At 51.2% G+C, this 24,957-nt stretch overlaps 2 protein-coding genes across 5 annotated transcripts; one reads left to right on the forward strand and one right to left on the reverse strand.

The window, feature by feature from the left end:
• Nucleotides 1-1,106: 1,106 nt before the first annotated feature.
• LOC120712621 (bZIP transcription factor TRAB1-like) lies at nt 1,107-6,209 on the forward strand. 4 transcript variants are annotated; one of them, XR_005690964.1, is made up of 5 exons: nt 1,107-2,410; nt 2,524-2,572; nt 2,681-2,752; nt 3,623-3,652; nt 5,878-5,923. XR_005690964.1 is itself a non-coding variant. In XM_039998458.1 (4 exons), the coding sequence occupies exons 1-4, from the start codon at nt 1,532-1,534 to the stop codon at nt 5,950-5,952; spliced, it is 1,065 nt and encodes a 354-aa protein (XP_039854392.1). In that variant the 5' UTR covers nt 1,517-1,531; the 3' UTR covers nt 5,953-6,209. The 4 variants fall into 4 exon arrangements, 3 of the variants coding, with proteins under 3 accessions (XP_039854394.1, XP_039854392.1, XP_039854393.1); XM_039998458.1 differs by lacking the exon at nt 2,524-2,572 and having other exon boundaries at nt 1,517-2,410; nt 5,869-6,209; XM_039998459.1 differs by lacking the exon at nt 2,524-2,572 and having other exon boundaries at nt 1,517-2,410; nt 5,878-6,205.
• A 9,265-nt stretch (nt 6,210-15,474) lies between these two features.
• On the reverse strand, nt 15,475-17,105 carry LOC120712622. The gene has a single exon (XM_039998461.1). It carries the CDS (start codon nt 16,928-16,930, stop codon nt 15,716-15,718), a length of 1,215 nt encoding a protein of 404 aa, XP_039854395.1. The 5' UTR covers nt 16,931-17,105; the 3' UTR covers nt 15,475-15,715.
• Between the last annotated feature and the right edge of the window lie 7,852 nt (nt 17,106-24,957).

The following is a 24,957-nucleotide window of genomic DNA, read 5'->3' on the forward strand; positions in this document are numbered from 1 at the left end:
TTTCTAGTTTAAAATCTTGAGCTCTTTACCACCCCTAGCTGTGATTGCTGCAAACTCCGAGCGGTCACTCTGCCAATGCCAACCGTATACATATAATTCTCACACATAATTCTCATATCGAATGTTTTTTCGAAAAATATTCTCATATATATCGAATGTTTTTTCGAAAAATATTCTCATATATATCGAATGTATGATGGGTTTAAATTAAAATGAATCGTTCTTTCCTTTTCAAAAAAAATAAATGAAATGCCTAAAATGTGAGCCAAAGTTTGGGGAACGTTATCTTTGATCTGTACTCCACATGCGTGCGCCACTGCATCGTGGCGCAGCCTTTCGCTTCACGCCAAGAGCATGCGCGCGCGCCCATCCCCGCCGCACATGCTGCCATCTAGGCTCCCTGTTGGAAATCAGATTCCTAACTCGCCGTCAAAGCTGCTAGACAACGACGCTGTTAAGAAGATTATACTTAACACTCCCCCAAACCCAAAGAGCCTGTTTGAAACTTTGAATTCCACAAAATTCAACTCAATTCCTGCATGCATATGAAAAAAGAATCTCAAGCCCCAAATCGTTTGTCCAAACTACTCGAAATTTAACTGCCGGATTTTTTTACTGGCAGCAGCGCAGTGCTACCAGTACGGAGCACGAGGACAGGGAAGCTCAAAAAGGGCACCCCCATGTTACCCGGGATCTGGTAGGTTCGATGCTTCCCGGAAGGCGCCCCGCCCGCCACGCACCACCCACGCCCGCACCAAGCGACCAGCTAAGCTGACCGATCGGCCCCATGCCGGGCGCGGGCCCACCGGCCGGCCGCACGGCCGCCGCGGCGCTGGCGGCCTCGTGGGTGACTCCAGTTCTTGTCGGGTGGGGGTGTTAAAAAAATGGCTGGCCGCGCCCCCACGTCGCGCGCCCTGATTGGCCGGGCGACGCGGCCTCCGCGCGCCGCCACGTAGCGCGCGCCCCCCACCCCACTGCGGGGCGGCCCCCCGGATCCTCTGCGGGCCGTCGCGCGCGACAGGTGCGGCGCGGCCGTTGGTGGGCGGGCGCAGAGGATCTCCGCCGCAGCGGGCCACTATGTCCCACCGCCGCTGGGAGGGGACACCTGTCCCGCCGCCGCACTCTGACCCCCACGCCCACCCACGCCGCGCGCGAGCACGGCCCGCACCAAGGCGAGCCGAGGCGGCGAGGCGAGCAGGCGAGACAGGTAGAGCGGCTGCGCCTGCTGCCTCCGCCCACCGAACCCCACCACCACCACCACCACCACCACCGAGGCGGCGGAGGCGGAGGGCGCGCGGCCCGCCACGGCAGACGGGCACAGTCCCTTGCCTTCCAATTCGGTTGTCGGCTCGTCGCACGGCACGCATCGATTGCGCCCGCGCACGCGCCCCGCCCGTCGCTTGCCGTCTCCGCCCGCCCGCCCGCCCGCGCGCAAGCAACCTATATAGCGCGCCGCGAAGCCCGGCCGGCCGGCTCCCTCGTCGTCGTCGCGCCGCGGTGGGAGGGAGTGAGGGAGGGAGGGGGGGGGGCGATGGATCTGAAGGACGGCTGGGGGAGGGGGGCGGCGGGGCCGGGCCCGCTGTCGAGGCAGGGGTCGATCTACTCGCTCACGTTCGACGAGCTCCAGAGCACGCTCGGCGGGATGGGGGGAGGGCTCGGCAAGGACTTCGGCTCCATGAACATGGACGAGCTGCTGCGGAGCATCTGGACCGCCGAGGAGAGCCAGGTCATGGCGTCGGCCTCCGCGGCGGGGGCGCCCGCCGAGGACGGCGCCGCGGCGCTGCAGAGGCAGGGCTCCCTCACCCTGCCACGCACGCTCAGCGTCAAGACGGTGGACGAGGTCTGGCGGGACTTCGTCCGGGAGGTCCCGCCGCCCGCCGGGGCGGAGCCGCAGCCCACCCGGCAGCCGACCCTCGGGGAGATGACGCTCGAGGAGTTCCTCGTCAGGGCCGGCGTCGTCCGGGACAACCCCGCCGCCGCGGCCATGGCGGCGGCGGCGGCGGTCCCCGCGCAGCCGGTGGCTCCGCGTCCGATTCAGGCGGTCAGCAATGGCGCATCCATCTTTTTCGGCAACTTCGGGGCCGCCAGTGACGCCGGGCCGGGCGCGATGGGGTTTGCGCCGGTCGGGATTGGGGATCAGGGCATGGGCAACGGGCTCATGCCTGGGGTGGCAGGGATGGCGAGTGCTGCCGTCACTGTGAGCCCGGTGGATACGTCGGTGGCCCAGCTGGACTCCGTGGGCAAGGGGAACGGGGACCTGTCCTCGCCCATGGCGCCCGTGCCGTACCCATTTGTGGGAGTCATAAGGGGGAGGAGGAGCGGTGCGGGTGTGGAGAAGGTGGTGGAGAGGCGGCAGAGGAGAATGATCAAGAACAGGGAATCTGCAGCTAGATCCCGTGCCCGGAAGCAGGTAATACTCTTGTCTCGAATTCTGGTATGTGTCTGTGTTGCATACCAAGTAGCAGCTGTTTCCTATTGCAAGTTGATGAGCTAAAATATTGTATTACAATTCTGATAAATCAGCACATTGGCCTTGCCTATGCCATGTTGAAAACGATGGGTACTCGATAAGGTAGTCACTGGTAAAGGCACGTCTTGCCTAGCATATTGCTGTGTGACACAATTTTTTTCCCTCTGAGCAGTGAGCGCATGTCTCAGTGATATCTCTTATGATTTACAGGCATATACCATGGAGTTGGAAGCTGAAGTTCAGAAACTCAAGGAACTGAACGCAGAATTGCAGAAGAAGCAGGTATATGTCATGTTCTACCATTTCTGTACATTTTCTATCATTTGATAGGAAGTGGTTCTGATTGCATTTGCATGTCTGTCCATTAGCTAATATCACCAGTTATTTCTCGGATTTTTTTGGATAGCAAATGCGTATTCCTTGAGTGAAGTATTAACAGTGATTTGTCCTAAGACTTTGGAAGTTGGTTACTGAGGAGTTGAGAGGACTGTTCATTTTGAATTGTTAAACTTTTAAAATGTACAATTCTTTAGTTAAAACTATTTGACCAAGTTCCATGTTGGATCTCACTTAAACAATTTGTGGAGATTTTTACCTTAATAAGATGACTCACAGTTCTGCTGGGAGGTTCGAGAAAAAATAGAATTTGGTGAGATTTTCACAATTTATATGAGCACAAATGAATTGTAGACCAAATTGAAAAGATGAGACCATTTTAAGAATCAAAGTAAGTGCCATTTCAATTTAAGAAGCCCAACAATTTTAACTGTTGCCTTGGCGACTCATCATTATTTTTGAGAGGGTATAGGATTCGGAGCAATCCCCCTCCCCTCGAAAATCCAAACAGGGGTGGATAATCCTATCCCTTGCTATTAACTACTGCATCTTCTGCCTCCTCCAAAAAATAACCACGCAAATTAAAATGGACAAATCACCACTGCCAGCTTGCAAAAATTGAACTATGGTACTGCAATCGTGGATACAGTTTTATGCCTTAATGAACGGGCGGAATATATCTTTAGGAACCATTATTTGTTCTCCAATTTCTACATTCAAATTCGTGTCCTGATATTCTTTATAAGCATTTCTCTATAAATGATATTAGTATCTTTTTTCAAAATTAGTAATTTTATTTGTTTTCTCAATTTGCAGGAAGAAATGATGGAAATGCAGAAAAATCAGGTAGTTTTTTGGGTCAAACTTCCATTTCTTATGTACCTTTTCACCCTGCACTTAATGGATGCATTCCTGTTGTTTTTCAACTAGTGAATGCAAGAGTTTTTTTTTTTTTGCTCTTCCAATCGGAAAACTGAAGGAAACTAGGCTGTTATATTTTTTGTTCATATAATTGCATTATTTCAGAACATTGGTTGAACTGGTTTGTGACTTTCTGTCGCTGTTCTGTCGTTGGATTTCTGTGCATATGGAAATTAGGGTAGATGTGGTATTAAAAGTTTAAAACTCAGAACTTATTAAAGAATAGTACTATTCATCCAGAAAGTTGCATCTAGATTGTTTGTGGGTTAGTTAACCAAAGTCAAAGGTCAAACGATGCGACTTTATCTCTGACTTGAATCTATCAAGGAGAACAAGACTGCTTTTATTTTTGTTTTTCAAGGGAGCATAAGCTATGCATGAGAACTTGTGACTGTGGTGGGTCTGCTGTAGGTTTGTTATTATGGTCCTCTAATAGTTTGGTTCACATGTTGAACATGAGAAGTTTGCAAAGGTTTACTCTAGCAGCAGAACTTTTGACAAATGCATCCAAGCAAGAGAAAACCTGTACACTGGTGGGACAGCCTCATCAGTTGTTACACCTTTGGCTTAGGGGGTTAGTGCTCTTGTGACCTTAGGGAGTTTGTGTTCTTGTGACTTACCTGAGAGGCAGCAGCCTTTCTTGAAGGTGATGGAGAGCAAATAATTATGTCATGGATGATAATTGCAATGATGTTTATGTGGGAAGCCTAAATGTGTTTTCGCCTTCCCTAGATAATTACACCACAGAAGGGGAAGCAGAAATCAGAGTAGATGGGATAAGCACCACATTTGATGTGCCAATATACTTTTCCATGCATTGTATTTACACTTCCAATGGATGTAGTTTTAAATACTGATTTCTGAATACGGTTCACTCACTTCAGTTGGACTCTTAACACAAAGTAAAAATCACGTAAGAATCATAGAATGATTGAGAATGGAACCTTGTTTTAGAATTTAGGTTTAAGTTTCGACTACACTTTTTTTTTTTGAAAGACCTGTCTACTAAAGAGTAAAGACCATTACAAGACTACATATGTTGCAAGTTTTATCATGGAACATAATTCACACATATTATCATTCTATTACACATTTAAGAGGTACTGACCACAGGAACCGACGTGTCAGGCATATGTTCTCCTAGCTTTAGGGTGGCTGACTTGTGTGCCTGATGTACCAGCTCATGCCAATAAGTATAATTTTCTGGTGATGTCTACAAAGTATTTATATATTTTTTCTATAAGGGCGCTGCAATATGTGTAGCGTGACAATAGTTTTAAGCAAAAGTGTAGTTCTCTGAAATTTTCTCAGTGCTGCTAGCTGAAAACTGCAACCCTACTATCTTTATTTTTTTTACTAAAAAAATATATCTTTTGTAACTCCATGATGCCATGCAACTCTTGAAGACACTAAATGGGAAAAAAATAAATTGAATAGACTACAGTGGACTTTGAGTATGTTTTCTTGAATGGGTACTTTGAACTGTGTAATGCCCTAGAATGCAGATACCTAAATGATTGCTCTCTTCAGCATGTTTCAGATGTAACAAAAATTGTGTAATGTTTGTTTGTTTTGCAAAAATGAATAAACATTGGTTTACTACGCCCTTAAACCTTCTTCTCTCTCACAAGTGAGTATATGTTACACAATGTTCCAGTATAGTCATCAAGAGTTTACGTCACCTTTCTGTTTTGATCACTTAATATTTCAATATCCCACTAACTTGAACACCTAATGCAGCTTGGAGGTTTGATATATCCATGGGCTTCTTATATGCATAAAGCTTTGGATATATCATACACTCCATTATGTTTTATTTATGATAAAAGTAGCCGTTCCGTCCATGTATCATGGTAAGTGGTAAGGTTATCAGAGTAGCTAGCTTAGCTGTTTGTCTGGCGAACATTGGCTCGTTGTAGAATTCAGAGTCCAGTTGTAAAAAAAAAAGTAGGTCTGGAGACATCATGGACCATGACTCTTGCATGCGATTCAGCTTTTTTGGTGTTCTGTTTTGTAGTTTTTTTCTCTTTTCAATCCTTGTACTGTGCATAAAGTTTGCTCTTTATTTGCAAATCCTCTTGCACATATATATGCACATGGTACTATTGTCTTGTTTAGATAACTGATCACAAGACTTGTTCTCCAAACAGGTCCTGGAAGTGGTCAGCAATCCATATGCACAGAAGAAACGCTGCCTGCAAAGAACATTGACAGGTCCCTGGTAACTGAGTTGTTGATGATCGGACTTGACAAAATATTTAACATTATGGTACTTGTACATATCGTCAGGATTTGGTGAACCCAAATTTCTTTTGTATATTAGTGATCAACAGAGTCGAGTGTACCAGTGCTTAACTTTCATATCCTGTCACTATGCTTCCTTGAGCCTGTCAGCTTTACTGTGCTTCTGTGCCCTCATGCTCCTTAATACCCAGATGAGCGATAGTCCAATAGTACCTGTTGTATGATTTCATTGGAGGCATTGTGTTCTCTAAGAGAAGCTCTGGGGCGTCTTGCAGCGTATTGATGCTTACTATAAATGACTTTGAATTGCATCTGTTCCAGAAGTTGGAGATGGAGGAACTCAATTTGATAATTTAGGGCTTCAAGTGGCAAGTTTCAGGACTGAAGTCTGAGGTGTGAACCCCCTTGGTTCAAGCATAAGATTTGACCTTATAACTAAGGGATATCGAGGAAGCACCAAATATGTGATCGAGTTCAATTCACAAGGGACTCTTTTGGCGGTGAGATCTGGAGCTCGTTGTTGATAATTAAATTGGGAGTTCTAAGATTTAGGTTGGAAGTCTGAAGGCCTGGAACCTGTCACTGAAGCTTCTCTTGGTCATGCAGTTAGCATGCACAGGTATTCGAATGTGCTATTTACATGCCATTGGCTATGTTTCTGTCTCAGAGTTGAGATTTTAGAGCACTCTGTTGGTATCTAAATTGGGATCTGCTGGTTTTAGCTTCGAATTCTGAAGCGTTGGGCCATGTCGTATGACTGAACATCACCTAGGGAACGCCGGAAAAAGTAACCATCAGAAATGTATACAGTTGGTTCCATGCATACTGGATACGCGTAAGATGATGCGGATGGCTACGTATAAGCGTTGTATTTGCGAGTTTTAGGATTGAAGTCTGAAGATTTGATTCGGGCTTGCCATAAACTGAACTGATACCGAAAGGAGTCCAAACCTTTCGGATGCTTCCGTTCCTACTAGTTCCTTGGTCAGAGCTGGACTTCTGTACTTCTGCTACCGTCCATCCCTTCAGAGAAGCAGAAGCGAGCAGGGCATTTCTGCATGTGCACTGCGCTTTGGAGGCTTGTATTCGCCTTCGCCTACACCTTCCGTGATGTTTGATGGCTCTGCCGTCGCGTAACCGTTCATCTCAGAGACAAGAACACTTGGCTCAATCATACTAGCTCCACTGGCAAGTGTGGGTCTCTTCCGTGCAGTCCTGTTCTGCTCTGTTCCTCCAACCCTGGTCGCCCAGGTCCCTTTCGTCCCAGTACTCTGTCATGGCATCCATCCAGACACTGTGTTTCTTGATGCGCTCCTCGATCCTCAATTCCTCATGGCCCCAAACAGCATGTCCCGATGTCCCCGTCAAGTACATTTCGTGCTGCTGATCCGCAATAAAGCTTTGGATGTTGACGAGATCCAGATATATATGGCACCAAGCTTCGGTAGCCTACCGGCCGGGCAGATCAGCTCATGGCCATCATCACCAGCAGCCAATGCTACTGCTAGCTACCTGCCCCACGAGCAGGCACCCGCTCGTTCGGCGGGGGTAGTTCACGAACAGTCCCTGTCCGGCGGGGAGCGCGGGGTCGCCCTGCCGGGGGCGCGGGAGGCGCCCCGGGCCCCGGCGGCGGAACACGCCCCGATGGCGCGGCACCACCCTCGTGCCCCCCCTACGCGCCGGGACACGGCGAGCCCACCACCGCGCGACACGACGACCGGCCGGTGTCGTCGCTCGCTGGCGACGCGCGGCCATCGGGAGCGAGCGAGCGAGCCGTCGCTCTCCGCGCGCGGGTCCGTCGGCCTCGCCGCGGCAGGCCCCTCGCCGTCGTCCGGGGATAACAGCCGGCGACGCGCGACCGGACGGGCGACGGCGACCGGCTGATCGGGATCGCGAGATCCCTGCCGGCGACCGGATCGGATAGATTTGGATGGACGGATGGATGGTCGCACTCGCACTGGATTGCCGTGTTCTGGGCGATGGGGCTTTGCCGCCGCCGGCTGCTCGCGACTGCCGGTCGCTCTGGCTCCCATAGGAGGAGATCAGTCAGTTTCATCCATTACCAACTGCTCGTAGACCTTCCTCCAAAAAAAAAACTGCTCGTCTCGTGCTACTAGTGTCATCATAACACAGATCATGTGCGATCAAAAAAAAAAGCTGCTCGTCTCGAGCTACTAGTGTCATCATAACACAGATCATGTGCGATCTCCAACGTAGGGGGGTGATGAGAATGTACTGTGCGAGTACGTGCGTGCGCCGTACCTCACCGGTAGCATGTCCACTGTCGCCCCTGCATGCGCACAGCGCGTAGGGAGTCTATTCATCGCCTTCTGCGATTGGAAGGCGTCCAATCGCAGAAGCGAGCACCGCCCCCGCCGCACCCGCCGCACCTGGCTCCAGCGGCCTCCGCCGCCTCCGCCGCAACCCTCCACCGCCGCCACGATAATCGAGCCTGCCACCACCGCCGCGTCGTCTTCTCTTCGCCCCCGCCACCGGCACCGCCCACCGGAGGTCCGGCCCCGGCCAGCCGGCGGCGCTCCCGCGCCGCCGCGCCCTCCGTCGGCCAAACTGCCTCCGCCACCGCCCCCGGCCCCCTCCTCTAGGTTCGGTGATCATGGAGCTCCCTCGGACCTCGGCAATCCCGAACCCTAAAGATCCGCCGCCTCCACCGCCACCCCCGCCGGCGGCGCCGCTCTGCCCACCCACCACCCCTCCCGGCCACCCCTCTCCCTCCCCTAGCTCGCCGCCGCTGCTCCGCCTCCCCCTGTCGCCCCGCGTCGCGAGGTTGAAGATGAATAGCACCTCTGCGACGCGCAGGGGCGGGCCCAGGGCTCGGCGCCCCTGGGCACGTGCCCGTGCTCCTTTTTTGAGTGCAAGTGGAGCTACAGTGCTGCAGAGCAAATTTACAGTGGTGAGGGGCCTTGGACGTGAGCCAACGACAGACAGCTTTTGATCGTTGATATGTTGGCCCGGGCTCTAGAAACTTTCTAGGTCCGCCACTGGCGACGCGTCGCCTCCCCGCCACTCGCGCGACAAATAGATTTCCCCCAGCGCGCCACCATCCCCGGTGAGGCACTATAGCAGTCGCTGACCCCGAACCGTCCGCGCGGCGCTGGCTCCTGCTGCATGCACCCGCATGTGCGTGGCACGGCCGTAGGACCGCGTGCCCGTGCAGCGTGCACGCAGCGCGCGGCATGGCCAGCCAGGCGGCCAGCGTCCCCGCCGGCTGTTCCGGATCGGATACAGATAGGGATAGCGGCCCGGCGTCGCCGCTGAACATGCCGCAGCGTGGTGTCGGGCGCTGGCCAGTGGCCGCCGGCGAGGCCACGACCGCCGACGCCGGGGGGCCGCGCGGCGAGATGCCGCCCGCCCCCTCCTCTGCGGCTGCGTGGCTCAGGGTTAACCGAACCGACCGATCTGGTCAAACCGCCGCCCTCCGGTAGCGGTTTACCGGACCGGTTTGACCGGTAACCGGTGGAAACCGGTTGAATTCAAATCCAAATTCAAATAAATTCAAAAAATCCCGTGCAACCGGTTCCGACCGGTTTACCGGCCGGTTTTACCGGTTTACCGGTCGGTTTGACCGGTTTGAATTCAAATTCAAATTCAATAGCTCCCGTGCAACCGGTTTACCGGCCGGTTTTACCGGTTTACCGGCCGGTTTGACCGGTGGGCTTTAATGGGCCGGCCCATTTTTTCTTTTTTGATTTAACTTTAAATCCCCGCAAACTATACTAAATGAACGAATTTTTGAGAAAATTTGACACTATTAGATTCATTGCACCTTGAAGTATTTTTAGAAATTTTTTGAGAATTTTTTATTTTTTGAATTTAAATTTAAATTTTGAATTTTGGCCGGTTGTGTGAACCTTGGCGTGGCTGCGTCCTCCGTCAGCTGATGGCTTGCTGCACGGGGATACGGACACGGCGCACAGCACAGGCTGTACGGGTCGGAGGACGGGAAATGATTGGCGAGTCTCTTGCTGATCGATCATGCACCGCGACACTGCAGCACTCCGAAATCGTGTCGGATCCTGATTCAAGTTGCGTGGCCTCGACATCGACAGCCAGTGCGCACAGGACGGGAGGGGGTTCGTCGCGTCTCGACTCGCGAGCCGGCTTGTGGGGCCGGCCACCCGTCCCTCGTGGCGGGCGCCGGGCACGTGGGGACAGGGCCGCCGCACGTGAAGCTGGGGGGGCTGCGCATGCATGCGCTGGCCGTGGCGCGTGGCCGCAACGGTCGGCTCCACGTGCCCGCTGTCCCAAGCAAGCCCCGGCCCCGGCGCGGGGTCGACATGTCGGCGGGCGCGTGCTCCATACAGCTCCTTGCCTTCCCCGCGCGTCGTTTTCGACGTACGCCTGCGCGGTGCGGTGCGGTGCGAGGGTCGCCGGGCCCCACCGGTTGCTGAGCCTGTCAGTATCCGGCACGAGCCGCCGCCGCGCGTGTGGGCGTCCAAGACGGCGCGCACGCACGCGGCACGGCACCGCATAGTAGCATAGCAGATCGGCAGATCCTCGAGAGTACCGCAAGATGGATGAAAGGGCGACTACCGTCCGGACGTGAGAACACACTTCTGCAACATAAATTGTAACACCAAAAGTATGCAATGAAATATAAATGCATCCGAATGCGAAGCGTAAAATTATCGCCGTAATATCATCGTGATGTTTCATGCAACATCATTCAAATTAATGCAACATCAAATTCATACAGGTGCAATATGAAAAAAACCCACAAAGACACGCATATAGCAACATGAATTTCGACTTCAACATTCTAAACAAACATTGCAACATTAAAAAACATCTATTGCAACATCCATGGGGCCTCGCTGCCCCTGGATCTTGCGCTGTCGGCCCAGAACTCGCTGCCGGTCTCGTGCACCGCTTGGGGGGCTCGCCACATCGGCGACAGGGGCATCCCGAGGTGGCGCAGAGAGGATGAGAGCTTGCGCATGTTGAGCGTCTGTGCATGAGGGTGCTCCCTTCTCCTCCACCCTACTCGAGCTATCGCCGCCCTTCTCGTCGGAGTGGATCATCACCGGAGGGGAGCGTCAACTTCGATGTCTTGTGGGGCGGCAGAAGAGCCGCGCGGTTTGTGTTTATGTTTATGCAAAAGAGTACTTGATTTCTAACAGATCCAAGGATGCACGCAAAAGAGAATTTGATTTCTAACGGATCCAACTCCTTGTGATGCATGCAAAAGAGAACTTGATTTCTAACAGATCCAACTCCTTGTGATGCACTAGCACATGCAATTCATTTGAGGAAGAATTGAAATTCATTTGAGGAAGAATTGACTCAGAACCACCGTGTGAGAGGGGCATCTGCCCCCCTCCCCGACACACATGAATCAGACATACAAAAGATATTTCCTCAATCGCGTCTACTTGTACCATCTCATTTTAGTATTTGTTCCGATAAATATTAAAATTGATGAAGTAAGCTGAGGCACCTTACTGCATAATTGCCCGATGTCTACCCTAAAAAGTTAATAAGCTATAGTTGCAAGTATAAATGCAACTTTATGTTTAACAACTTTTCATGTTTTAATTTCAACAACAGTTTATATTATATTTTTCAATACATACCTGTTGAATTGATCTCCAAGACTTGGTCAAGAGACCAAGTTCAACTTCACCTAATCACGCCCTGATCGGGGCACTAATCACCATTACGGGTAGTGGGCCCCTTCTATCAGGGCCACACATATAAGAACCATGTTGAGGTGGGCACGACAACCAATATTGTGGAGAACCACTGATAGGTATCGGTCCGATCATGAAGAGCGCTAAATAGAGGGATGGTTCCTACCGCCGCCGTCCTCGACTTCTTTGCACTTCGCCCACAGTGCTGTCGTTCGTCGACTCCGCCGCCGCCACTGCGACATCTTCCCCGCTGTACTCTGAATATCTCGACGGCGGCGCTATGGAGGTGGCAGCGTCTACTAATTTCCCCCTCAGTCAAGTATTTTACCCTCTCGATCTACTCCTAGCGATCCAAGAAATATAACAATACCGAGCAGATTGCTAGCATTTGTCAGTGCTCTTCCCTGTGATACATTATAGCAACTCCTAATGAACTCCGTCGGCGGCAGTCGGCAGATGAGTGTTGGAGCAGGACCACGCAGGAGAGAAACCTGAAGGATTCGACGTAAACAACGCAGGGTCTCAGCTGCCGTGTCTGGAATCCTTTGCAGTTGCCGCAGTGTTTGATCCGCGTTGGCTACGGGTTACGGCCGTGCCTGGGTTTCATCGTTTGCGGCAAGCGTTTCCTGGTGTTTTCGAAGGCTTGGATACCATGGGACATGCAAGGTTTGTGATCGAGCCAGATTTTGTCTTGGGGGAGGTGGCGTGGCAGGTTTCTTTGTTAATCCGAGGACCCTCCGTCCTGTGCCCGGCCGTCGTGCAATCATAGCGATGCATCATATGCACGCATGATACCGTCAACTAACACGATGCTCTTCGCATGTCCTTACCAGCGGAAAGGATTAGGACTAATCAATACTAACGCATTACATCTTATACTAGGTAGGCTTTAGTAGTTAGAAGCTCTAGTGTTTGATTAACTCATAGCCTCTTAATGAAAAATGACGAGCCCGTCAACCGTCATACCCCCTCGATCAGTGGAGTTTTTTTTTATTAACACGCATAGATTTTTCACATTTGTACTACCATGCCAATTGCATCCGATCCGCTCTATGGTTGGCTTGAGAGTTGAGTGAATCTTGAACTCTGAACATTAATCCCGTAGTGATGTGCAAATTTGCCACTGAATTTTGCAATCTTCTTTTTACACAGGTATCGTGATTGCCATTTTCTATGGTAAGCTGGCAATAACAATTCAAAAGCAGCGGCAACATTGTCCCTCGCGGTTCAGTTGACCTCGTTAACAGTAAAGTTGGGCGACTGAGTTTTTTTTTTTACTTGCAAATTAGCAGGACCGCAAGCGTAAATGCTAGCGTGCAAAGAAGAGTAAGAAACTCCCGTTGTGGCGGACAGCGCGAAGTGGAAGGCCGGGCACAATGCTGAAGCTACAACTACAAGAGTAGCTGCTTAGCTGTTATCGGCTCTGTCGACCAAAAAGAGAGAGAGAGAACAGGATATTACCGCGCTGCTCCAATTTTTAATCCCCCAGTTGCAGCGTAAACAAAGCCTGGTTTAACCTAGTTTAGGGGTTGTTTGGTTTTTGGGACTAAATTTTAGTCCACGTCAAATCAAAGAGAATCTTAGTATCTATAAATATTAAATAAAAGTTAATTGTAAAACTAACTACAGATTCCTGGAACTAAACTGTGAGACGAATCCAATGATGTATATTAATCCATGATTAACGGATGGTTACTGTAGCATTACTGTAGCAAATTATGAATTAATTAGGCTCAATAGATTCGTCTTGAAAATTAGCATTTAGCTGTAAAAAAATATTTATAAATAAATTTTATTTGATACTCTAAAATAGTAAGATTCTTTTCGATGCGACAAAACACAAAAAATCCCTAAAAACAAACAAGCCCTTAACCGGCAGTGAAGCTGTGTTCCATCCGCCTCTGCTTTATTACCGCACCGCACGGCACGTCGGCACCGCACCTCCCGGGTTCAAAAATTCACAGAACCTCTCGGAGCACCCGACCAACGCTGGCAGCGAAGTACTCGGAACCCCAGCACCAGCAGCCAGCGTGCGTGCATGTCGCCGTCCTCCCCCTCCCCTGCCTCCTCCGTCAAAGCTGGCGGCGACAGCTTTGGAGGCGAACGAGTAGGATCGGCCCTGGGCCCTGCCGCCGCTCCGCGCGCGCAGCCTTCGCCAGCCATTTCAAATCGAACCCAACCAACGGTCGAGATACGGCGGCGGGCAACCACACGGGCTGGCGGTGGGGAGACCGGCGCCGCAGGGCGCCAGGACCACCGCCACGCCGGGCACGCCGGTTTGGTTCAGTCACGCGTCGCGCCGGCGCCCCCCCCCCCCCCCCCCCCCCCCAAGACCTGTCTCTCTCACAGTCCTCGCGCGGCGCGGCGACGGGGCGAGATGGGAACGCGCGGCTGCACACCCCAGCACGCGCGCGGCCGCCAGCTGCACGGCGGCGCCGGTGCGGCGGGCGGCAGGCGCGCGCGACACGACCGCGCGGCTCCCGAGAGCCCCGCCGGCCGCGCGCGCTCGCTGTGCCGCCGCGGCCACGAACAACGAACAGGGCTAGCCTCCGTAGTACGAAAAGGGTGCTAGCCTGGGCTGGCACGCCCACACACGGGCTGACGGGCCCCAACCAAAAGCGAGCAAAGCAAAGGACACTACTCCTACACTAGTGCGGGCGTGACTGCGCGAGCATCTCCCAACCGATGAGCCAACCAACAGTTTCATGGCTTTGGAAAGGGAAGGGTTCAAAGAGCAGAGGATGTGTTTAGTTCTAAAATTTCTCTCTCTAAACTTTACTATTCATCTATCACATCAATTTTTTTGTCTCATACATGAAGCATTAAATATAGATAAATAAAAAAATTAATTGCATAGTTTTAATGTACACGATGAGACGAATCTTTTGAGCCTAGTTAGGTCATGGTAGGACAACAATTACCACAAACAAACGAAAAGTGCTACAGTATCCGATGTGACTCTTTTTACCACATTTTTACGAATCTAAACACAGCCAGAGTCTAGTTGTTCAAAAAAAACAGCAGATTCTGGACGGTAACCATAGTGGCAAAACAGAGTGAATAGAATGAATAAAAAAAGGGGTGAATTAAACTCTGAAGTGAAAGAACACACTTGGCCATCGAAGTAGTAGTGCGCTAGATCTCGCACGGAAGATCCCTGGCGCAAAACTATGCCGGTACGGCAGCGGCTACCTGGAATCTGACCGTTGCTACTGGAAGTGACTCGGCGCGGCAGATGAGCTCTACTACTGATCTAGATTGGCGGCAGACACCGGCATCCGCCTTGACACCCAAAGAATGGACACAAAGTACTACCGTCTCCTTATCAAAAGATTGGGAGAAACGAAACCACTACTGCCGCGACTCCGACGCTACCGTCTGTGTGCTCGCGACGCAGCGCTTGTTGTTCATGTCCTTGTTCGAACCGAACACTTTTCTGTAAATTTCATGCAAATCACGACGATCTTTCAAGTATTATTGCTTCTTCTTTCTGAGGGTGTGTTTAGTTCCCACCAAATTTCCAAACTTTCCATCACATCTATCACATCTCCTATCACATTGACACATTAAATAACCCATGCATGGAGTACTAATGTAGTTAAATAAAAAAACCAATTGCATAGTTTTGATGTACGTTGCGAGACGAATCTTTTGAGCCTAGTTAGGTCATGGTAGAACAATATTTACCACAAACAAACGAAAAGTACTACAGTGATTGATGTGACTTTTTCACCCCTTTTCACCTCATCTAAACACAGCCTGATAGGTCTTTAAACTGATTCAGCATTAGCGAGACCCATCACTCCATCAGCCATGGAGGAGGGGGAAGAAAATGGCTTGCGCCGTCAAATGTACTAGCCGTTAGTACTGCTCAGTGCTCACTTTCCAAGCATTTAATTACACCTTCGCGTGGACATGATCATGAAGTTAACTTTTTCGTACAGTTTTTACCACTCGATTAAAGTACAAGTATTCTTTCCTTGTATAGTGAAAAAGTCAATAAAAAAAGAGCAACTTTTTCCCCTGGAGAAAAGGAAATGGCTGCCGGGCGCCGGAGGGGAGTGCCTGTGCCTCTCCGGCCGGCGAGGCCGGGCAGTCAGCAGCGCGCCACCGACTTCGCGAGCCGCTCGACCTTGACGGCGATCTCCGGCGGTATCCGCACGGCGGGGCGCGGCCGCTCCTTGCAGCGGCGGAGGTCGAGCCCCAGCGCGTCGGACACGTCCTCGGAGCTCCACCCGGCGCGCCGGAGCGAGTCGGAGCACCGGTCGGCCTTGAGCAGTAGCGCGTCGAGCACCGCGTCGGGGTCGGCCGCGGGGGGCACCGCGGCCTCCTCGCCGTCGAACACCCCGTAGGCCGCCACCTCGACCATCTCCGTCACCTCCGTGTCCCTCCACCCACCCTGCCGCAGCACGGAGCCGAGCCGGTCCAGGTAGGCGTCCACCCAGTGCGGGGTCCTCGACCGCCTGGCCGCCATCGTCGGCGGCGGCGACGCGCACCCAGAGGACAGCGACGACGCGGTGGAGGCCTCCGAGGAGGACGAGTCGCGGCGGCGGCGGTCGGACGCCGCGTCGCTCCAGAACTCGATCCAGCGCGGGGCCGCGCCGCCGCAGGCCGCGTCGAGGCTGCGGCGCGTCGCGGCGGCGGCCTCGCCGTGCTGCGCCACCGACGACGGCGGTGGCGCCCGCGGGTCCAGCGGCTGGAAGCACGAGTCCCGGGTGAAGAAGTGGAGCACGTCGAGGCCGCAGCAGAGGACGCGGTCGTCGGTGACGAAGAACACCGGGTTGCCCGCCAGGCAGGGGCGGCAGGGCAGGAAGCAGCGGTCGAAGAGCGGCACGAGCAGCGGCGCGCGGCGGATGGCGGAGCGCGCGAGCCCCCGCGCGCGGTCCGGGTCGGCGGGGCGCGGGCCCCAGCAGCGCGGCCACAGCGCGCCGCGCGCGATCTGCAGCGACGCCGCGGCGATGGGCAGGTCGAACGCTGACCGGAGCCCCGCGCGGGAGCGCCAGTCCGGGAACCCGGGCCCCGAGGGGAGCCCCGCGACGAGCACCGCGCGGAGGTCGGGCGGGAACGCGAATCCCATCTCGGCCTCGGCGCGCGCCAGCTCCGGCTCCGTGAGCCCCGGGAGCACGGCCATCCCGGAGGCCCGGAGGTGGGCCAGCACCGCGGCCGCGAGCGGGGCGAAGGAGTGCAGGCCGTGCCGCGGCGACGCCGACGCCGACGAGGGCCCCGCCGCGGCGCGCGTGGACAGGCGCCGCAGCCCCGCCGCGTGCGCCGCCGGTGTCAGGCCGGCCATCCGCCGGTCCACGTCCACCATTGCGGCGCCACCGACCGGCTCCGCCTTCCTAGGATGGGAGGGGGCAGGGCGCGGAGGCTGAGCTGAGGCGTGTGCTTGGGTAACGGCCGGAGCGAGCGGATGAAGAGCTGTGGAGCTAGAGGCCAGGTGGAACGCGGGGAGGCGGGGTTATATAATAAGGTGGGAGGCGGCCGTCGCGTTGGCCGTCGGCGTCGCGTGGTGGGGAGGTGGCGGCACGGGGGAGGCGGGCCCCGCGGCAGAGATCTCCGGGCCACCTAGGGCGCGTTTGGTTCGCTGCCCACCGGAGCCAGGCTCCTAGCTGGGAACCAGGCTCTGCACACCCAGGCTGAACGCGTGCAAGGTGTGTGTGTTTGGTTGCTTGCGTCCATCCGAACAGGCTGCAGACAAGCGCTGTTTGGTTGCCGGGTCTGGTGTCGACCTCTTCACATTTTTGCCGCACGCAGCACCTCCGCATGCACCTCGTGCATCCAGCGAGCCTGGCCGCCGAGAAACGCTCGATTTCTCCGTATCTGCAGAGCCTGGTTGAAGGACGCTTTTTTCACCACGCGAGCCAGACCCAAACATCGATGCAGGTAACCAAACAATGAGTTGTTGCATTATGAGAGCCTGGTTGAGCCACATGCAGTGAACCAAACACGCCCCTAGTAGAGAGCAGCGGGTGGTGCCCATCCCTCGCTCCTGAGTTGGCCAGCATTGGCGCCTCTCGCTTCGTTTTTGTTCTATCCGCCCCTGCGAGCGAAATTTTTGTCTCCGATCCGGCGGTCACTGTCCGCGAGGTCTCACCGCTCGTTCGCATCGCACACTCCACTTGTAGTATAAATGTCAAAGACTTCGTTATAAAAAACTATACTTTCTAATGTAAAATGTGTTATTTTGGATTATATGGCCTACTTGTCTCTCTCACATTTATTCTTAATTTGGCTGAAGACTTAGAGTCTAAATAAGACTTGGAGTCTTGGTTTCTCTTCCTCTTTTTTTCATAAATATATTGACACATCAACAAAACACAATAAATATAAGATTTATACTCCATAGTAGTCTGCCCTTAGGCTGGTTCCAACGGGGGTCGGTTCCGACCCCCGCCGGTCGGTACCGACCCGGCTACCGACCCGTGCCGGTCGGTAAGCGCGGAAACCGAGAGCGCGGGGCGGTAGCGCTACCGACCGGCCGGGCGGTCGGTACCGACCGGCGTTGGAGCCGCGCGCGGTCGGTACCGGTCGGTCGGTACCGACCCGGCGTTCGATCGGCTGCCACATGGCGCTCTGTGATTGGCCAACGGCTGCCACGTCAGCTAGCCGTTGCAATTAGCCGTTTTTGACCGTTTGAACTCCAAAAAATTCGAAAAAAATTCCAAAAAATCACAAATTTCGTCCCCAATTTTTATTTCGAATTTTTATGTAATTTCCGAATTTTTAAATTTAATAAAATGAGGTTATTGTGTCCATTTTAATTATAAAAGAACGCGTTCTGAAATGGTTAAGTCTGGAATGGAAAAGCTGACGTGGCGCTGACGTGGCTGTGGGCTGAGACTGCAGGCTCACTAATGGAGCGCTGGGGTCGAGTGGGCTGGCGAGAACTGACGTGACGCTGATGTGGCTGTGGCTGCGGGCTGGGGCTGCACACCCACTGTTGGAACCAGCCTTACCGCTGGCAGCCAGGCTGCGGCGGCGATGCCTGGATCCTAGGAGCGTCGCCTCGTTCGGCTCCTACTCCTAGTTGGTTTGTTGCGGCCGGAGCTGAAGCACATTCGCATGTGGTTGGCGCATCCGGGCAGATCAGAGAGGCTCGTGCAGATGATGGAGCGGCTCGCATGAACGTGCCCGGGCGGCGCCTCAGCCTGCCTGGCACAAGGAAACGGCCGTTGGGATGCCAGAGATGCGTGTTCCCACCTGCACGGCCAAAACGGTCTACAAAAATTTTCAGGGCATTTTTTTTCAATTTCAAAAATATTATCTTTTTTTTTCATTGACGAAAAGATGCCCTTTTTTTCAATGCTCACTGTACGACCATGTGTGGAGTGGCGAGTTTTCGAAGGAAATATAGTGGCGACTGAAAAGATGAGGCGTGGTACTAATTTTATGCCTGCGTGGAGCCTTTAGAACTGGACCCACGTCGGTTAAACATAGGACGGGCGTGGCCTTCGACGGCGCCGGGGAAAAGCATGGATCCCCAAGCGATGCACTTCTGCAAAGTACTTTGAGGAGTTCTCTTCAAGACCGGCTGCTCTTGTTTATGACAAAGCCACTCCAATGTGGAGTCTCTTCGCGGCTGCATGCCGTTTTTTATTTATACGTGTTTGGGTCGATCCTCTTGTTTGTAACGGGTACAGTCTGCTACATATTTTGGGAAGTGCAAACCAACCTCTCCGTACAAACTATAAAAACTCTAATCTGAGTCATTGTATCAACATCCAAGGGTACGGAGAATTAGGTAATTTTACAATCTGAACCCGCCCTTAAATTAGGTAATCACACTTTTGTAAATCCCTTCTTCTCTTTGCGCCCCTCCCCTTGGATGTTGATCTGATGACTCAGATTGAAGTTTCCATAATTTACACGAAAAGATTGGTTTGGACCTTATATGTTCCCATATACTTTAGTTACTTACTTCTCGCAAAAAAATCATCATTTAATTTTGCGTGTAACTTTATCGCGTCATCCCTTCGCTATCTGCAATGGTGTTCAGCTGAATTTAGCACGCGAGTGCTGACACTCCCGTTCAGAGGTGCCACTGCCATGTGGGCTGTGTTTGGTTCCCCCGTGTAAAAAATTTCGCAAAAACTTTTTTGCCCTTTGACCACTAATTTAGAGTATTAAACGAAGTCTAATTGCAAAACCATCTCCACAACCCCGTGTAAATCGCGAGACGAAACTAATGAGGCATTTGACCGCGTGATTAGAGGATGGTTACTGTAGCATCACTATAGCAAATCATCAATTAATTACCGTCATTAAATTTATCTCAAAAAATTACATCCGTCCCTGAAAAATTTTTGCAAATACTCTTCGTTTAGTACTCCATGCGAACGTTTGTCTTTTTTATAAACGTTTACCAAACACGGCCGTGGTCTCGATCCATGGCGGCTCACGGTGCTGGCACAGTATACTAGCTAGAGATTCATGTCAAAGACCAGTAGAAACGACCTACCTCTACATTAACGTTCGGCCTAGACAAGACCGACACCTTATCAAGATGACTTTTTTTACTTGACTCGTGGACTCGAACTCGAAGGTAGCCAATGGATGGGGTGGCTGTCCAGCTGATGACTGATGAGCACGCTCAGCGTGCTGCTGCCTCTAGAAAATTTGCAGCTGGGCACGAGAAGAGACAAGAAGAAGCTACCGTGATCCATGGCAATCGGCAACTGTGATGCTGAAAGTCAGTGTCAGATCCGTCGCCGCCGTCTGACTTTCGGAGCTGATCGAGAACTAAGGGGTTGTTTCTCACGTTTCCTGCTGGCGTTATTGCTCCATCTCTTGCTTGCCGGCCATAGCTATTCACATGGAACCGGAATAAGGACGGTGATAAGGACCTCGCTGGCTCGCTCGTTGGCTCTTCGAAATTAAAATTTGATCAAAATTAAAATTGTTTGACTCTTCGAAAAACGAGATTTACATTTATTTTTTGGACGGAGAGTATATTCACCTACTGACCTAGTACGCCATGTAGAGTTGGCGTAACTCAAAAAAAAATGTAGAGTTGGCGGGGCTGCCGGGTCCAGTCAGTAGCTAGCAAAGGAGCAACAACACTATCGAGCGCGCGCGTGGCAAAGCAGAGGCAGGGTTAACCATTTCGTTTTCGTTGCAAATCCCGGTGTTTAGCGGAAACGAAATTTTGTTCCGAATTTTCGGTAAATTTCGGCGAATTTCGGTGAATTTTGGCCGAATTTTTTTGAATTTTGAATTTTCAAACGAAATTTTCCGAAAAATACCGAAATTTTTTCCCGGTAACTAGCGAAAACGAAATTTTTCGCCGAATTTCGGCGAAATTTCGCTGAAATTTCAAACCCTGAGCAGAGGACATGGAAGAATCTGCATCTCTCAGCTCCTCGGTGGCATGGTCATGCATGCAACGCTAGCCACACCATGCATGTGGGTCTAGTCTAGTCTGTGTTATGCAACTCTAGCGGTCTAGCGTGCAGATGACTGATACGGACTCCATCTAATCCGCATTAGTGTTCACCATCAGTGTGATCCGTTGGTCATGTAAAATATAGGCATCATTATATATCCATGGTAGCTAGGGACACCATTATGCGGCGCCACTAGCAGATGGATTGTGGATAGATATATATATGCATGTCCGGGCGTATAGAGGGAAACCTTTTGCTTTTCGCTAGTGACGATCTGCTGCTGCTTGTTGTGCTAGATAGCTAGAGAATCTGCTGCTCAGACGTACACGTACTACTTGCACTAGTTTTAGTAGCACAGTGTTCGCTGTATTCAGCCAATAGTGTTTTTCTCTCACACCGAAACAGCACCAGCCAGCAGCCACCAGCCAGCCAGCAGTACTTTTCTCTCACAACAAATCAGCACCAATCACCAGCCACAGCACAGCGAACAGAGTACTAGCTGATCCAAACAGACGCAGCATTATTGATAAGTTTTTCTAGAAACCTCAATAACCGGCAGGTTAATTAATAAGTACGTATTCCCCAGCTCCTCTACAGCCTGCTGCATAGTATTAAAGGTAATGATCTTTTCAAAAAAAGTATTATAGGTAAAGCGAACAAGATTAGTGCTAGAGTACGAAGCAGGGTGTATACTTTACCCCCTTCGGCCTTCGTTCGTGGTGGGTTTAACACTTTAACTAAACAAATTAAGAGCATGCATAACAGTACAGACAGCTGCTGTATTTTTGTCACAAATAGACAGCTGAATAGACAGCTTGTACAATGAGCTGTCTGTTTAGCTGTCTGCAGGGTGATTAATTCATCATTTGACACACAACCTCATGGTGATCTATTGTATAATTGATCTTTGTAGCCATTTTATTGTATACATGAGAAAATACACAATACATTCAAATAATTCATATGACTCTTAAAATAAGTATGTATATATACACATGAATACACGAATGAATGAAAATACATTCAGTTGGTGGCATTTAAATAAGCAATAGATGGCAGTTCGGTTGTCTATGTATCTTTGCCCTTCTCAAAACTTGGCATTGATGTCCAACTGCAGTTGTGCTTCCTCCCTGCTTTTACTTGATCCGAAAAAAGAAATAAGTCCCTGTTAGTCTGTGGTAAAGCAATACTCAGATCCTTGGCAAATTTGTGGTAAAGCAATACTGCCTACAAATAAGCATACTGAGATCCTTGGCAATCTATTATCTGCAAAATATCCATAGTTGCATATGAGAATGCTTAATTTATTGACGACGAGTTCAAAACATAAAAACAACGCAATTAGTCGGCTTGCAATCCTAGAGAAACAAAAGTAAGATGGAGAGGACAATCAATTGAACAGCATCATCTGATTAAGCCTCTAAAACAAACAGCAACTTAATCGAAGGACAATCAATTGAATAGCATCATATGATTAAGCCTAAAAAACAAACAGCAACCTAATCGAAGCTTTGTCCAATGATTCCTACGAGCAATATTGACCAAAAAATTAGCACAATCCATTCTAATTTACAATTGACAGTAACATAAAGTCTATATTAGCTAGCCCATAGCACAAGCAAACATCACATAGCTCAATTAGTAAACAAAACTGAGACACAAATCACAGACACACAAACATATGATGGTATGAGTTGATTTTAAATGGCATAGCAGAGCCACGCACAAGTACTCAAGCAAGCACAAGCAAGCAGGCACAGAGGAGCTAGCCGGAGCCATCGGCCAACACAAGCTAGCACAAGCAAGCACGGAGGCGCAGAGGAGCCGGAGCCATCGGCCAGCACAAGCTAGCGCAAAAGCAGGGCGCTGCCGCAGCTCCCCCCGCCGCCTTCCGCTTCTGCTTCGACAACACAGCAGCACCCCCGTGGGCTTCCTCTTCCGCGCCGCCGCCTTGGCCCTCCGCTGTCGCTCCGCCTCCGCCTTGAGCAGCTCCTGCACCGCCACCGCCGCCCGCTTCTGTTCCTGGCTTCCTGCTGCATGGTGTGGCCGCCGCCGCCGCTCGCTTCTCTTGCTGCTAGGGTTGGCCGACGGGGGATTTGGGGGAGGATTTTAATAGTGATTGCTTACTTGGAGGGGTTTTGGCGCTAGATTTGCCGCACAGGAAGCAAAAATCGCCCGCACTCGCATCGGATCCGCGATGCCGACCACGAACGGGAGCAGGTCGTACAACGGGGGCGCGGAGTCGTCGATTCGCGTCGGAGCACGGGCCGCTGCCGTAGACGAACGAGACGACGGCGGGGCTCTCTCTCCTCGCCGCGAGGGTTTTTTTTAAAAAAATCACCGCATGTCGACGGGTCGCGACAGCCCATTGTACGTGCCCTAACAAACCCTACATACTACGCACGTACAATACACGGCTGGCTAAGGGCGCGTTTAGTTGCAAAACCAAAAATTTTTGGTTGTCACATCATCCCTTTGACCAGATGTCGGGAGGATTTTTCGGACACTAATTAAAAAACTAATTTCAGAACTCACTTGGAAACCGCGAGACGAATCTTTTGAGGCCTTTGACCGCATCATTAGCACATTGTGGTACTGTAGCACTTATGGCTAATCATATACTAATTAGGCTTAAAAGATTCGTCTCGTCATGTACATCCAAACTGTGTAATTAGTTTTGTTATTTAATTACATTTAGTGCTTCATACATGTGTTTAAAGGGGAGGTGAAAATTTTTGGGAACTAAACCATTATGCGGCGCCACTAGCAGATGGATTGTGGATAGATATATATGCACTAGTTCAATCCCAGCTGTCCGCGACCACTGCCTTCGCCGGTGGTGGCACACGGAACGGCTGTGGGGGCGTGCGCTCGCTCGCTCGCGCACCGCCTGCCTTGCGCAGCGGCTCACACCATCCGTCTGGTCCGGGCCGCGGCTTTCCGGCAGCCGCGCTCCCCGAGGCCACGCTTTGCGTGCGCGCTCGTTCCGCCGCTGGTTGCTTCGCCCGCTCGCTCGTGTCATGTGCGCCCCTGCGCTGCCCGCTGGTGGCTGGATCCTAGCTGTCGCCCGGCCGGCCCTCCGCCGCCGCGCTCCCTCACGAGACCCGCGTGCGCGCGAGGCGGCGGCCGCGCGTTTCGTCCAGAACCTTCCGGCCTCTCCGCCGTCCTCTTCCGGCTGGCACATGCACACGGTCAGACAACAAACGCCAATTCAGAAATGTTCGGACACATGCATCAATATTCGCCCTGTTTTCAAAAAAAAAATTCTACAGTACCCATCACATAGAATGTTCGGATATATACATGAAGCACTAAATATAGTTAAAAAAACTAATTGCATAGTCTAACTAATTAGCACGAAATGAATCTTTTAAGTCTAATTAGTTTATAATTAGACATTATTTGTCAAGTAACAACAAAATATACTACAGTACCAAAACCAACAGCTTTTCATCAATAAAGAGCATGTAGGATTTATCCAGCTGGCCGATGGGTGTGTTTTCGCAAGAGGATTCAGGTCCTGTTTAGTTTTCAAAAAAATTTCTACAGTACCCGTCACATCGAATGTTTATTGCATTAAATATAGTTAAAAAATAACTAATTATATAGTCTAACTGATTAGCATGAGACAAATCTTTTAAGCCTAATTAGTCTATAATTAGACATTAATTAACAAATAACAACGAAAGTGCTACAGTGTCAAAATCCAAATTTTTTCAGGAACTAAACGGGGCCTGAGGGATCTCGTTCTCTCGAATGTTCCTGATGGGGGTTCTATCACATTATCACTATTAATTCTACTATACATAAATTAGAAGAAGAAGGCTGTGTTTAGTTCTAAATTTTCTCTCTCCAAATTTCACTATTCATCTATCACATCAAATTTTTTACCTCATGCATGGAGTATTAAATGTAGGTAAATAAAAAAACTAATTGCAAAGTTTTGATGTATAGT

This window comes from Panicum virgatum, chromosome 6K, assembly GCF_016808335.1.
Source record: "Panicum virgatum strain AP13 chromosome 6K, P.virgatum_v5, whole genome shotgun sequence".
In the NCBI taxonomy this organism is placed as follows: Eukaryota; Viridiplantae; Streptophyta; class Magnoliopsida; order Poales; family Poaceae; genus Panicum; species Panicum virgatum.